We start from the raw sequence: 14,583 nt of genomic DNA, 5'->3' as shown, positions 1-14,583 counted from the left end.
GCGTCTGGTGAACTCAAAATACCACGTCAATGTTCGAGACGACTTTCCAGAGAGAGAACTTGTCTTAAAGCAAAAGTTTGACTGTGCGGAAACAGACTCGCTTTTTGGTGGAGAGTTCGATGAGAGCCACTCTCACATCTGTATGGTAAATATGAAGCTACAGCCAGCAGGCGCTTAGCTTAGCTTAGCCTGGCTGTGGTGACCACGACACCATGAGAGCGGTGAGAGTCAACCAAAACAGTGACGCTGTGGGCCAGACAGTTAAACAACGAGCTGAAACTCATTATAAAGCCCCGTAATGCTGCAGCTAGCTGCAGATTCAGGTGATAGATTGATCGACTCAAGTGACATTATCACATTGTTTTCATATTTGTCATTTGATACATACATTAAAATATCATTTTTAGCCGCCTTACAAGAGAGTGGGATCAAACCTCTCATCTAACTATTTCCAAAACTGCCGCTTTACAGGCAGTGCAACATGGTGTAGATTAGATTAGACACCAAGATTCTTAGTTTCAGATGATTACTAATGAAAACGTACTTAGGGATATTATATTTCATTTCTTCCAATACAACCCCTTAATCCTGCACGTGGGACCTTTAAAACGACACAAAAGTGAGGTCAGAAGAGTCCTGGAGCAACAATACAGTATCTGATAAAGGGAGTGACCTTTGTGTCCATTTGTCTCTCGGGTTAAACGCCATCCCTGCATCATGCCCAGTCAGTCACATTGCTCACATACAGAGCCACACTCCACCCCTCTGCCTGCCCTCTAGCAGTTGGCACAGTGGTGTCATCTCGAGCTCTCAGCTGTTACTGTGGCGTACCACTGGTTGGACCAGCAGCTGCTGGGGACTGCAGCAACACTCGCTGCTATATCATCTCCAGCTTAGAGCATCGGGAAACTGGGGTGAGGATGAAACATATGGCTTTTCAAGAGTTTTGGCATTGTTTTACGTCACCATCACTGAATATGACTCATCTTCCAAACAGACTTACATCTCATTGGCCAACTTAAACACAGAAATAGAAATTAAATGATTGAACTTTTCATTTTCATCTTTTTTTCTCAACAAATACTCATCTAAAAAATATCAGAGATACATGGACCCATGCACATTGAAACACAGACACCGTGCATAGAAGCATTTTGGTACAGATGATCGTAGTTTGTGTGTGTGATCAGTTTACATATCTGCAGTGCAGTTTTCCTTCAAAGCTTCATACAGGAACCCAGACTCTGGAGTCATTGTAGAAGAAGGATCGCTTTGGCAAAATCAGTGGATCATAGAAACCTGGAAAGATGGAGAGAAAGTTTAACTTCAGGCTATCATACCTGCAACTATATGAGCAACTGAAATACTCAAATTAAGACTGAATGTGTTATTGCTAATGCAAACAACTGTTCAAAAAGCAATTCTCAACGTACGTCTTTCTCCTATAGGCAGACAAAAGTAACATCAGACACATGGACGAGCTGAGCAACTCACACCAAAAATGAGTCATGCACTGAATGCACAAGTTATACTTTTGTCTGAAAGTTGAAATCAAGTTGAATCTCATATAATAGGACAGCGACCAGTTGCAGGGGAGTTGCTCTTGTCTCTTGCTTTCAGGTGACAGAGATGAACGTATCGCACAGCTTTATGTAAGTGGAGAATTTAACCATTCAGCCAGCAGGCCAAAAATGCATTTCTGTGCTACTTGTGTTGCTAATCACAAGTTCCTAAGTGAAATCTGTGAGGTTTGTGGTGCAACTGACAGCAAACGTGTTCAGCACATCATCATAACAATAAATACCACAAGTGAAAGAAACATTAAAGCCAAAGTACTCCACTACAACCTCATTAACCTTCTGACTTTACAGGCGTCAGGGTCACAACCTAGACCGTAAATTTTTTACAAAAGTATCATAACTAATAAATAACACAGGCAAACGTTATTTTCCTGTCTCTTCCCTGACTGCATTATTATTACACATCTGTACTTCATATGCACATTTCTTGGATTGGCATTTAGTTCTAACTATTGATATGTAGATAAAGAATGAGATTTAAAAAGTGGGACTGAGGGAGTTAAAGCAAAAATGCTAAACAGATTCTTGGAGTTACTTTATGATGAAATGTTGTCATTAAATTTTTATGCAAACCTACTTTTCCTTACCCTGCCTCATTTACATATACTTAAGTCAGCAATTTCCTACATTTACCACACTCAGCTCCCAGAGTAGGGATGCACATTTTCTGCATACCTAGTCTCAATACTTACTCAAAGATGTACAAATTAGCATGTGACTACAACGTGTAAACCATCAAATAACCTATATTTGTCCAAATATCCAGTAAAATGCGTGTTTTTTTTATTACCTGGACCTGGCCTCATGTCAGCCTGTGAGTCCTGGGGTATTCTTTGAGTTCTGGATGCAAATGCAGCAGTGGGCATGTGATGCTTAGACCGCCTGTTATCATTTCCTATGTCGTACTGCCCAGGGCCTGGCAAGGGAGGGTCCTTAGGAACCATCAGAGGAGGTGCTGATATTGCCAAATAATATCCCCTCCTTGGAAGAGAATGAACATTTTTACACATCAAAACGAAACAACTGGGTAACGCAAATCCAAACCATGAATATTGTGTGTTTACTCACGGCAGAATGGTCCTCTTCACCAGTGCAGGGGTCTGATGGGGACTGTAGGCCCCTGGACCTGGTACACGTTGGTCCACTGGAGCAGGGATTCTCTGGGTTTTTGATCTGAAGGGTGACGAAACTGCCTTGCAGCCGTGCTTTGTCACACTGTCGTTCACTTCATAGTGGCCTTTAACAAATTCATGATGTGAGGTTAAAATACGATTGCTGCAAGAACAAAAAGATGAAACACAAAAGAAACCTAGAAACTGTGATTACGCATGAATTAACATGGAGATCTTGGAGAGACAGAGGTAGTTACATGGTGATGGCACATTTCTGCTTGGGTGAAAAGAGTCTCGTCCAGTTTTTGACAGGAAAGCTGATGTACCAACCACTGAGGAGAATCTCTGTCTACTACCAAAACGGACCTGTCGGTGAAGAAGAAACAAAAAAACTACACATTAGCAACAGGATGTACAACACAGTCTCAGAAGACAGTCTTTAAAAGCCACCGGCATAATTCACACACATACATCATACTGATTCGGCGCTGGAGTTTCGTGCTTCGGACCATCCAGCTGCACAGCCACGGGCAGCCTGAACACCCTGGAGACTCCAGTGTTGAAGTCATACTTGTCTCTGAGGGAGCTCTGCAGGTTGTATGCATTCGGTCCTGGGGTGCCCCTCTGTGGGTTTCTTGCAGCCCGGGCAGCCTGTTGGAGAGGATGATAAGACAATTTAACAATTTATGTTGACATATTTCACAGTATGAACTTTGACCTGCTGGTGCTACAGAAAAAGTCAGGGGATCATCAAAGACAGTAGGACGCATCCTCCGTGGACCACGAGCTAGCTGTCCCACAGTTGTTGAGGTATTTTGGTCTGAACTGAAATCAGTGCAGTGACTCAAGGAACTGACCTTGGATGCAACAAAGCCTGTTGTGCCTTTCTTTGAGAAGGAAGGACTTGTGATTTCAATGCTGGAGGTACAGCCATAGCTGCCAGGTCCTGGATTTTCATTCTGAAACAAAGACACATCATCACAATGATGTCGCATCACTGGTTCTCTTTAGCTGATCATTCACAGGGATGTCAGGTGAGACGGATTCCCTACCAGACAGACTTGTGAAGGGAATCTCTGAGCTTGGGATGAAAAGCCCTTCTTTTCACGATTTCTTGTCACCAATCTTTGGTATTTCGTTGTTATTGAAGATGAAACGGTGTGAGATGGGATCTCATCTGCTTTAAGATCAAAAGAACAATTGAGTCACGTTAAGCTAAAAAAACGAAATGATTTTTCATTTAGACTCACTTTTATTGAATCCTCGGTACATGTTGCCCATGGTTCAGTTGGATACCACGTAGAAAGTTAACTACTGTTGAAGTCAGTAAATCTGAAGCCATAAAAAACCTCCGTGTCCTCTCTGATCATGTTTCTATGGCGACATAATAACAGAGTGAGGGTCGATTTCGCGTCCTGTTGTCTTTTAGCGCCACCTCTAGGCAAAATGGTGGTTTATCAGGCGCTAAATACCAACCCATACCAACCCGCCTCTGTTTTGTTTCTAGATAGCTACATCCATCATGGCGATGCATGCGAAGGCGACTCCGCCGCAGATCCCGGACACCCGCCGGGAGCTCGCTGAACTGGTGAAGAGGAAACAAGAACTAGCTGTAAGTACATGTTGCCGCAATATTGTCGAAAAGGAAAGTGACATTAAGCGCTTCGCCATTCAGAATTACAGCTGGCTCTAACTTAAACCTCAGCGTTCGGCGGTTGCTAACCGGGGCCTTGCTAAGTGCTAAGCTAATAATAGCATTTGCTAACGTTGGCTCTCTCCCGGTTTGCTCCTGCCCAGTTCCCTCCAGTTGTGGGTTGTCCCTGCTAACTTAGCTACAGAGCTCACGTTTCTGTTAAGACAATTCCGTGAGAGAGCCGCAAAGTTAACGTTATTAACTGTTATCTAGCTTCCTAGCGTCGTCTCTGATGGTCATGTTTGATAATAGCTACCAAATTGTACTAGCTTTGTAAATACGTTTTATAGCTGCAGCGTTGTTCGCCGAGTGTGTTTGCTAGCTAGCATAGCTAAGTTGCGTTGTAGCCGCCCGGTTAAGTAACGTTACTTCTCGCGATAGTATGGCAAGCCATCAGTTATTTAGGTTCACAACATTTTAGGTGGGATTATAAACCAAACACATCCGTCTGATCAGATGTACACACTTTTCACAATTAATCCAAGTTTAATCATTTTTTTCTTCCGTATCCCAGGAGACACTGGTGAACTTGGAAAGACAAATATATGCATTTGAAGGCAGCTACCTAGAAGACACTCAAATGTATGGCAACATCATCAGAGGATGGGACCGATACCTCACCAACCAAAAGTAAGTGTTAGATGGTGTACAGAAGAGGAGAAGATAAGGGAAAGTTTGAATACCTTACAGCTATCACAAGAGCAAAACCAACTCAAAATAAACAAGGTCAAGCTGTTTATATGCTGTTTTATTACTTGAAAACAGACTTGTTTTTTCTTAAAAGCTTAAGAAGTGGATCTGCTGTTGAAGTGTCATGGAATTAATGGTGCAGTGTGGAGGATTTAGGGGGATCTACTGGCATGACTTACTTACTTAACCATATTTCTGTAATTTTATCAGGAACTCCAATAGTAAGACCGATAGACGGAATAGGAAATTCAAGGAAGCAGAGCGTTTGTTCAGCAAGTCATCAGTCACATCAGTTGCAGTAAGTCCAACTCTCACTCGACTTTTTCCACTCAGTACAGTATTTTCTCATTTACTGCATGACAACAAAAGAACTGCTAATGCGACTGCACCCTCTGTGTTGATTTGCAGGCAGTTTGTGCACTCGGAGGGATACCAGATCACATGAATGAAAAACGTGAGTTGTGTCTGTAACTTTCTCAAACCAAGCAGTGTTAAAAAGAGTTTGTCCTTCTTACGCTTTTGTGCTTTCTGACATTGTGTTTGTGCTGTTGTTTGCGTCAGGTGAGGCAGGCAGCGGTACGGAAAGTGACGCTTCTCCAGACCTCCAGAACCAAGAGAACGAGCCCAGCCAGGAGGATACAGAAGACGTGGACTCAACGCTGCAGGACTTAAAGCCTCAGAAGGCTGCATCCTCGTCCTCCTCAGGCAGCCATCATGGGAGCCACAAGAAGAGGAAGAACAAAAACAGACACAGGTACACAATAGAGACACAAGACTGTGTATCAGCTGGAAGATGGGCGACATATTTACATGAAGTGTAGTAAAACCTGGTTATTGTAAAATCCATTTGTACATGCAACAAGATTTCCTCCTACCCACACCTTATTTTGATGCCATGGTTTTGTCATTGGAAACGTCTTAATGATACAAGATGCTTCTTTCTGATTTAGATTTAAACTCTTCCTGACAGCAGACTGAATGTTACAACAAGTCAGATGTTGTGCTTTCATGGCCAGTTTGAAAGCCAATTACACATATAGATTGCCAAGAAACAGTTTTGGATAAAATTTCACAGGTGTTTAGAGACCCAGAAGGGTGTGTCGGGTATTTTAAAGAAAGTGCAAACATTAGAGCAAAGTCTGGAAAAATCAACATTATTTCGTGTAAGAGAAACATACTGTAGTGGGCTGAATATAAGATGGTCTCCCTGAGACACTGTTAATAAGGATAAGATATTCCTCACCCCCTTTGTCTTATTATAGTGAAACGACAGCCAACAAATAACTGGTTTGTAAAGTAGATTTGTTTACACTTTCACAAAACAAAGAAGAACTAATTAGTTTCTTGGCAGCGTTCAGCGTCGCTGTGTTAGCCTCCTGTTTAATGTCGACCTGTTTGTCCTGAGTCAGGCTTCACTGTTCTAACCACGTATTAACACAGCAGGTGCTTCACCTGACATGCTGTGAACAAGTGGTTCTCTCACTCTGTAAAGTCTGGACTGCAGTTTTGTGTAGACGTAGGGCTTTAGACTCAGGTTGGTAAACTAACAGCTGCTGCTTTCTTCCTTCCCCTAATGCTGACCCCCCAGTCCTTCTGCCATGTTTGATTATGACTTTGAGTAAGTCTGAATTTTACTTCCTGCTCCTGTGGTGTTAACATCCTGCCTGCTGTAAACCCCATCCTCAACTCTTCCACCGTTTTTTCCTGCTCTCTGTCTGCTTCTGTTGACCTAGAGTTTGAGTTTAAGCCTGCTGGTTACTCAGTCGTACTGCATGTCCAACACGTCTCTCTTTCATTTTGAACGCACATCAGCATCCAGCACTCTCAGCTTCATTAGATATTCCTGCTTGTTTCTGGGGTGCTTTCATATCTTTCTTACCCCAGGTTCCTTTTCAAGTGTGCTTCCACAATTCCAACAATTCAATAAAACATTGCTGGTCTTGTCAGGTGCTGGGTTGGCTACAGATTGTGAACAAACAAGAACAAACACATGCTCATTTAGTGTTCTTGTTATGGGCTTGTTTTTAGGCTTCTTCATGATAAAGTAGTGGTACCGCTTTTTATTTTCCCCCATAATTAACATCAAACCCACGTTTATGATATGTTGATGTCTAATGCAGCCTTGATTTGTTTTTCTTGCAGATTTGACATGAAGGTTAACAAGAAACCGAGAGCTGTAAGTTGAGTCTTTTGTTATTTTTTTGTCTGAAACTGCTTTTGTTCGGGCTGCAACAAACGATAATGTTCATGTGTGACAAAAGCATTCAGTTGTTACGTTTTGAAAGGTGGAAATGTTGCATACTTGGCATTTTTCTTAGAAGTGACTCAAACAGTCATTCAGTGATCAAGATAGCTGCTGATTGATGGTTGCAGCCATGACTGATCACCATCTTTGCCTCTGTGATTTTCCTCATTGTTCGTCCTCTGTCGTCCTGCAGGATTATTCAACTTAACAAAGGACTGGAACACCTGGACACACATGAGGATTCGTGAAGAGAAACACAAATTTTATGGGCTTTGTGAACTTTTTATGCCTTTTTTTGTTGTTATTGTTGTTCGAGTTGTCATATTTCAGCCTGTACTTTGTGCATTGCTTGAAACATTCCCCCTTCCACCTACCTTTGGTCACGGTTAATGTTTTGACTGACCAGTTAAGCAGAAATATGGTTGTGCATGTTACTCGAGACCTGATGAGGCCCACCTCCAGTAACACACCATCTTGTATAGTGTTAAAAAAGATTGTATTTATTATGTAGTTAATTTCCATGTTTGCCATTGTAAGAAAGAAGTTTTTGCTTTTTGTTAAGCGTCACATAGTCATCTAACGCCCGAATACCCCGGATTCTTTTATTACGTGGTTTGTTTTTCAAAAAAATAATAAAATACCAGCAACGTGATCATGTTTTGGCTTTTTATTTAAATCTCTGTAGCAGTTAGTGACGACAGTGCTTTGCATCACTCATCACAGCAGCTGAGGGGTCGTTGGATGTTGTGAATTGGCTGAATTACTGAAATCTTTGTTTCTTCTTGGCAGATGCATGCCAGTGAAACTTTGAAATCAACCAATTTTTGGATGGAGTTCCCACACATACAGTCCATGAAAAGTTATTTTATGGAAGAGTCCAAATATTCTCTGTGTTTACCTAACTAATGTAGAGAATAGCCAGCACATTCCCTTCTGACAGTTCTCTTGTTTGTTTTATGAGAATAGTTACTAAAGTAAACGGGCATCTCAGAGCACGAGCTGCCGACAGCACCGGGCTGTTTACACTGTGCTGTCTGTAGATGATGTAAATACATTAAAAGTTGTGTATTTAATACAGTTTGGTCAACAAATGTTTGAAAGTTGCATCTTTTAACTTGTTTTTAATCTATATGTAATCAGGATGCAGTGTCCAAATTCATCACTAGGGGGTGCCAAAACACATGGTTGGCTACAGCGCTAGAACAATAACAGAAGGTTTATCCACTTGCTCAGATTGGGCAATCATACCTGCTGTCAAGATTGTACAAATTCTACACAATAATTCACTTTTTTTGTTGAATGCATGTGGGCAACACAGACTTGTAACAATAGTACAGATTACGCTAATGACATTATGACTAAGTACAGACAATACAATAATGAAAACAGCTAAATAGCACCTATCATACAAAAATATTAGTACAACATTCTTCACAAAACACAAAGGCACAGAAGGACCCATGCTGGTGTAGAAACATTAAAAATAAAAGCAAAAAGACTATGAAATTAGCTCTAAATATTTCCTTCTGTCGGTGAGGTAAAGTATTATAGAAGTTTCCAGGTAAAACAAGTTTGAAAGGATGAGCTTTCAATATATATATACATATGTAGTTATAGTTTTTATGTTGGTGTATTGATTGCAATGGAGTGTGATATGCTAAGACAAGCTAACCACTTGCTGGCTGTAGTTTCATATTTAATGGACAGAAATGAGAGTGGTATTCATCTTATCTAACTCTCAGCAAGAAAGTGAATAAGCATATTTCCCAAAATGTCACACTTTGCCTCTAAGGCTGTCTTAGTGGGCCCTCGCTCGATCCATCCCTATTTGGATATTTGGATCAAAAACATATTTTAAAGCTCGCTTAGACTAACTCAGAAATGGAAGGGCTTGGGTTTTGCGTCGAGTAGCACCATCAGTCACAATTGGCCTGAAACATCACCACATGCAGGGATGGAGACGAACGTCCCGAGGAACCAGAGCTGCTGACAAACACATATGATGGAGAGACTGACTGGGAAGAGGCCATCCCTGGAATGCACTCTTTGGTTTCATGCTGCTCCATCCCAGAGTCACATTTCATCTGGTATGTATGACACAATGACTGTTTTTTGTTTTTCTGCTCCATTTAGCATTATGATTGGTATTTAGCCATGCTAGCGGCGTGACTACAGATGACAATGACTATTTTACATGCACGCTAATATTCCACCATTATAATGAATATGGCAACATTCTGAATTTGATACAGATCACCTAAACAGCATATTTTCCAAAGCAGGCCTTGTTTCGAACGGCACATTTTCCATTTAATGTGTGTGATTATTCCTGTTGTAGGATCATTCTTTGGACATGTATACAACACATTCAGAATTTGCTGACACAGAGATGCAGACACAAAAGAAAAGCCCATGGAGGGTGAAATACACCTACTTTTAAAAATTATGAAAGACAGGCTCCAACAGGTTTTTAATGTGCTCAAATATCGCAACACTGACCTTTTCAAGAATGTGGTTGGACGAATGAAAGAGGGAGGCTGTGGTTGTTAATCGCAGTATGCACAGCTGCATGTTAACAGATATATTAGTGGAATATTCATGGTGATTAGCCATATAAACATCTGAGTAGGAATATAGTCTTTTTGGGATAATTTGGTCAAAAAACAGAATATTTTCTCCATGTAAATATAATCACTGTCAGTCAGTCGGGTTTGGTTTAGACTTGCAACATCTACAGGATGTATTGCAACACCAGTGAGGTTAACATGATTGGTTTTTAGCGCCATATCTCAACACTTGGATGTATTGCTTTTAAATTCGGTGTAGACATTCATGGTCCCAGGAGGAAGAATCCTGATACTCAGACTTTTCATCTAGTATCACTATTGGAATACTTCAGCATCTACCAGAAAGTTTGTATGGACAGGTATGGTCCCAGGACAATGTGTCTGAAGGATTTCATCCCATGACTTTTCATCATTAGCAAATGTTAGCATGCTAACATGCTAAAGTAAGACGTCAAACACAGAACTCATACAGGGTAAACGTCACAATGTAGCATCATCATTGTGAACATGTTAGCATGCTGATGCTAGCTTTAAGCTCGAAGTATCGAGCCGCTAGCACCGCTGTAGATTGTTTATGCTAGTAATTCACCCTTTTCACTACTTTATTGCTCCCAGAGGCAGATATCATTTTGAAGGGGGTGTTGTGAAGGCTTTCCACCCCCTTACTTCACAGGTAGGTATCAGTGGGGCCTTCACTTTTTTACCTGTTTGTGATTCAGAACTAATGACAGTGCATTGAGCATTAACACAGGTTGGAGACATACTTCACATTTTTTCTCCCGGCGGCGGCCTTATTTCCCCGTCTCCTCCCACGTCTTCACCAGCCATCCGACACATAGATACTGTAGAGGCTGAGGCTGAGACCAGGTTACATGTCAGCCTATGACTCACTCACCAGTCACGTTCAAGCTGCTCAACATCACCTACTACGTAATGCAATCTGGCTGGAAACTCACACTCACACCAGAATACATTCCACACATTTAACTCTGGGGTGTGTGAGTAATGAGGTATGAATGCACACTGTGTGTTTCACCACTTAACAGCAAATCTTTGTCTCATTTCCTGTCAGTTCAGGAAATTATCTGCAAAGAGTTGACCAAGGCGAAGTTTAATTGAGCCGTTTGGAGCCAAACAGGATTCCTGATGTTTAACTTAAATGACTCAACTGTATGGCGTTTGGGCCATTCTTGTTTCTGAGTCCAGATTAGAAAGTGCAAACTGTAGTCTAGGGCTTAAAAGAAACTGGTTTGCTGCCAAACGCTCTGGAGTTTGACTCTTAACATGCAAATGTTCCATTTGTGATGGTCAGTGTCCAAAAGTGGATCACCACGGCTCTCCGGGGAGGCTTCCTCATCTTAATGAATGATTTTGTTGTTGAAAACCAGCAAGTGTGCTCAGCTTAGTGTCAGCCCAACTATGACAAAACAGCAGCTTTGAATAATGATTCCTGACTGAAGGAGTGCAGAAAAACTTCATTTCAACCCTGCCGACCTTTTACTGGAAATGGAGCTTTCCTGCTCGACTGTGCTGTTTGTCATTTCTGGTCATGTAGTTACATTCCCTGATGAAGACCAGTCAGACGATGATTAATGTCAGAGCTGAGTTTATATTTCTGTTCAGCTCACCTCAAATACAGTTAAGATGTACAGTAGAGTCTTGGTAGTGATGGTTGAGGGCTTGAGGCCTGAGGTAGGTGGAGGCAATAGTCTGGGAGGCGTGGTGGCAGAGACACTGGAGCTGGAGATCAGTGCAGAGAACTCACTGAGCAAACAGGAAAAAGACACAGATCAGGCGCCAGTAATATACACTAATACTCACAGGTAGCACTGACAAACAGCCAACTCCACTAAGCAGCTGAAACAATCTGACAACAAGTCCTCTGCAGTCCACAGTCTTTATGCTGTGCCTGATTGTGATGAGTCCCAGCTGAGTTGGAGCCACCTGTAGAACCACGCCCAGCCTCTGCCAGAAGAGACAGAAAACAGACAGCAAACAAAGAACCACACCTCTCCACAGCACACAAGAAAACACAAGAGTTTTCCGAATCACTACTTACACTTAATAGAACGACTATTTCCTTTGAAGTACAAGCAAAAAAAAAAAATCCCAAAAATATATTTCCATTTACTTTTACAAAAGAGGGAAACTATTACTTTGATATTACTGGGTTCACTGTGGGCAATGCTGCAGATCAATAACCAGGATTGGTTTATGGCAATATTTTTTATTATTGATGAGGTGTTCAGTTCACTGGATTAGCAAAAAACATGCATTCCTATCTGCTTATTTTATCCATAAACAGTTTTATCAGTTGGCAAAGCGATCACCTCCACAGGCTACATTCAGCAACTGTTCTGCAGCTTTTGATTGATCATACGATCTTCCTCAACAGATCCAGTTTTCCCAGTTGTCACAGAATCGTAGAAGTTCCCATTTCCGCTCCTCTGATCTCTCCAAGGACATCTCGTCCATGTTGGTTCAGCTTTTGGGGCCACTGGATAAAGTCCATGTGGTATCTGACCATTCGGGACATTTTGCTGAGGGTTTATCTGAAGTTCCTGCCACTCCTCTAAACCAGTGGAGGTTTATTGAATTTCCTTTGTGATGCTCACAGCTTTGAAGAAATCCACAGGACAAAACAAGTACAGAAGAAAATGGATGATTAAACCACAGCACACATACAATTCACTTCCATCATATTGTTATAGAGGCAGAGAGAGAGGATGGATATCTGAAAACCAGGGAACTAAACCACAATGATCAGCCTGGCCAGAAACCACAAATGTGTTTTGGTAATTTACATGAACTGACCCTCTTTAGAGAAGTCCTCATCATTCACAACTTCCAACAGGGTAAAATACACACAAACGGAGCGCACTAAGCTGGCAAAGGCTCAAATGTGAATTCCCGCTGATAGTAAACACAACACGAGGACCTTAGATGACTTAAGGAAACATTCAGTACAAACACTGCAGAAGCTGGAGGGTCTCGTGCGAGGCGTAGTCCCCATCCTTCTTCTGTGGTCTGTCGGTCGCAGTAATGTCGCCTAATTACTTTAACAGCCTCCAACAGCGGGATCCAGCTGAGTTTGAGTCCCCGGCCCCTCAGAGACTGAGCGGGATGACGTGAAATCTTAAATATTCACTGAGGAGCTTCAACCCCCATCCTTCCTCCTCCTCCTCCTCCTCCTGGGACCAAACAAGACTGTTCTCCTTCATCCCCGCAAACAAGGTCAAAAATATTTCAGGAAGAGTCATGGGAAAAGCTCGAACAAATAACAGCGCCACATGGAGCTTTTATTTTTCATCTGGAGTGGATCTTGTGATAAGATTTTAACAGCGTGTAAAGAACAGGCTTGTTGCTGCAAGTCAACACTTTTACACTCGCTCATAAATGATGATCAAAAGCAGGAAGTCACAGGAATGTACATCACTTCTTGACAGCTACATTTCTCAGTTTATGAGGGAATACCAGGGGCCTGCAGTGCTCATATTTTCACATTAGCACCAGTCAGGGCCAAACCCATAAATTCATGTCTTTTGAAAATTTGACTAAATCATCTCAACTCAAAGTCCACTCACTGGCTTTTTGTGGAGTCGTGGAAGAGGACATTTTATCTTTTTGTTTTGTAAACCTTTCATACTCATAAGAATGCCCTTTTATTTCTCTTATTAGGCTATTTTCTGGGCACTTTAAAGCTAGAGAGACCAGGTATAAGGTGTTTCAGTTAGCATAAAGAACACAGGCTAAAACTACTTTAATGTAAAACTTTTTTCTTTTTCTTTTTTTTTCATTTCTGTTGCCTCCTCTTGACGTGGACACTAGCCTGGCACAGCCTCTGTATAAACACAATCAGAGCAGATCGTTGCAGAGGCTCTGAACTGTAAATATTTATCTAGATTATCTAACTAATAGTAAGGGAAAGTCTGCATGGGATTACTCACAGAAAACCATCTTTGGGAAATGGGGTTAGGGTGTTTTAAAGGACCATTTTCCCTCACGTTTGACGGTTTTATCATGGCAGTTTAAGATGATATAAATATGACTTTAAACACTTCTAAACCACTTGCGACAGCAACCTTTGAAATTACAGGATAATTTGACAGAATACATTTTTTCCATTTGTGAGTGTATTATTTGAGCAGTGATTCACAAATGGTTTCACATTGTGACCACTACAGCCAGGTGTTTGAATGGTTTTTAGCCATGTTAGCTGTGTTGCTAACTGTTGTTGGACGTATCTCCATGAAAGCTGGTTCAGGTTTTCATGGTCCCCAGATGTTGTGTCCTATGACTGACCCTCTGGCTTTTCCTCTAGCACCACAATGAGGTTGACATTTATAGTTTTGAGTAAAACAACAGCTAGTGAATTGCTATCTCATTCATGTCCCTTTCAGGAAAGCTGAAAAATTAACAGCATTCTTATTAATTGTACTTTGTGCTCTGTGTTAATCAGATAATGTTAACCTGCTAACATGCTAAACTAATATGGTGAACATGGTAAACCTCATAACTGCTAAACATCAGCATATCAGTTAGCACTGTCATTGTACGCATGTTAGCATGCCAATGTTAGCACCTAGCTCGAAGCATCACTTTGTCTGAGTCCATCCTCACAGCGCCACTAACATGGCTGTAAACTCTTAGTCTTGTTAGAGCCCCAAAATTTACTAAATAATTCACAAGAGGGAAA

The 14,583-nt window shown here is 41.5% G+C and overlaps 2 protein-coding genes across 4 annotated transcripts; one reads left to right on the top strand and one right to left on the bottom strand.

Annotated features, from left to right (window-relative positions):
• Nucleotides 1–1,072: 1,072 nt before the first annotated feature.
• stpg1 (sperm-tail PG-rich repeat containing 1) lies at nt 1,073–4,752 on the bottom strand. Of its 2 annotated transcripts, none has more exons than XM_076755096.1 (8): nt 3,943–4,752; nt 3,745–3,872; nt 3,550–3,651; nt 3,164–3,343; nt 2,950–3,058; nt 2,649–2,817; nt 2,371–2,561; nt 1,073–1,299 (listed from the first exon to the last, which is right to left on the bottom strand). In XM_076755096.1, exons 1-8 carry the CDS (start codon nt 3,971–3,973, stop codon nt 1,226–1,228), a joined length of 984 nt encoding a protein of 327 aa, XP_076611211.1. In that variant the 5' UTR covers nt 3,974–4,752; the 3' UTR covers nt 1,073–1,225. The 2 variants fall into 2 exon arrangements, with proteins under 2 accessions (XP_076611211.1, XP_076611212.1); XM_076755097.1 differs by having other exon boundaries at nt 3,745–3,869; nt 3,943–4,730.
• Nucleotides 4,207–7,972, top strand: meaf6 (MYST/Esa1-associated factor 6). 2 transcript variants are annotated; one of them, XM_076755098.1, is made up of 8 exons: nt 4,207–4,304; nt 4,900–5,015; nt 5,286–5,373; nt 5,484–5,529; nt 5,637–5,829; nt 6,664–6,693; nt 7,218–7,251; nt 7,514–7,972. In XM_076755098.1, exons 1-8 carry the CDS (start codon nt 4,215–4,217, stop codon nt 7,526–7,528), a joined length of 612 nt encoding a protein of 203 aa, XP_076611213.1. In that variant the 5' UTR covers nt 4,207–4,214; the 3' UTR covers nt 7,529–7,972. The 2 variants fall into 2 exon arrangements, with proteins under 2 accessions (XP_076611213.1, XP_076611214.1); XM_076755099.1 differs by lacking the exon at nt 6,664–6,693.
• Nucleotides 7,973–14,583: the final 6,611 nt, after the last annotated feature.

The sequence above is a fragment of the Chaetodon auriga genome, chromosome 17 (genome assembly GCF_051107435.1).
Source record: "Chaetodon auriga isolate fChaAug3 chromosome 17, fChaAug3.hap1, whole genome shotgun sequence".
Lineage (NCBI taxonomy): Eukaryota > Metazoa > Chordata > Actinopteri > Chaetodontiformes > Chaetodontidae > Chaetodon > Chaetodon auriga.
Note: the sequence above shows the minus strand (reverse complement) of the source record. Positions and strands in the feature narration are given on the sequence as shown.

Coding starts and splice junctions, on each gene's coding strand:
- meaf6 (XM_076755098.1), top strand. CDS start 4,215: ATGGCGATGCATGCGAAGGCGACTCCGCCGCAGATCCCGGACACCCGC. Junction 5,016..5,285: donor CGATACCTCACCAACCAAAA/GTAAGTGTTAGA, acceptor TAATTTTATCAG/GAACTCCAATAGTAAGACCG. Junction 5,530..5,636: donor AGATCACATGAATGAAAAAC/GTGAGTTGTGTC, acceptor TGTTTGCGTCAG/GTGAGGCAGGCAGCGGTACG.
- stpg1 (XM_076755096.1), bottom strand. CDS start 3,973: ATGGGCAACATGTACCGAGGATTCAATAAAA. Junction 3,873..3,942: donor GTACCGAGGATTCAATAAAA/GTGAGTCTAAAT, acceptor TTGATCTTAAAG/CAGATGAGATCCCATCTCAC. Junction 1,300..2,370: donor TGACATGAGGCCAGGTCCAG/GTAATAAAAAAA, acceptor CCATCTTTCCAG/GTTTCTATGATCCACTGATT.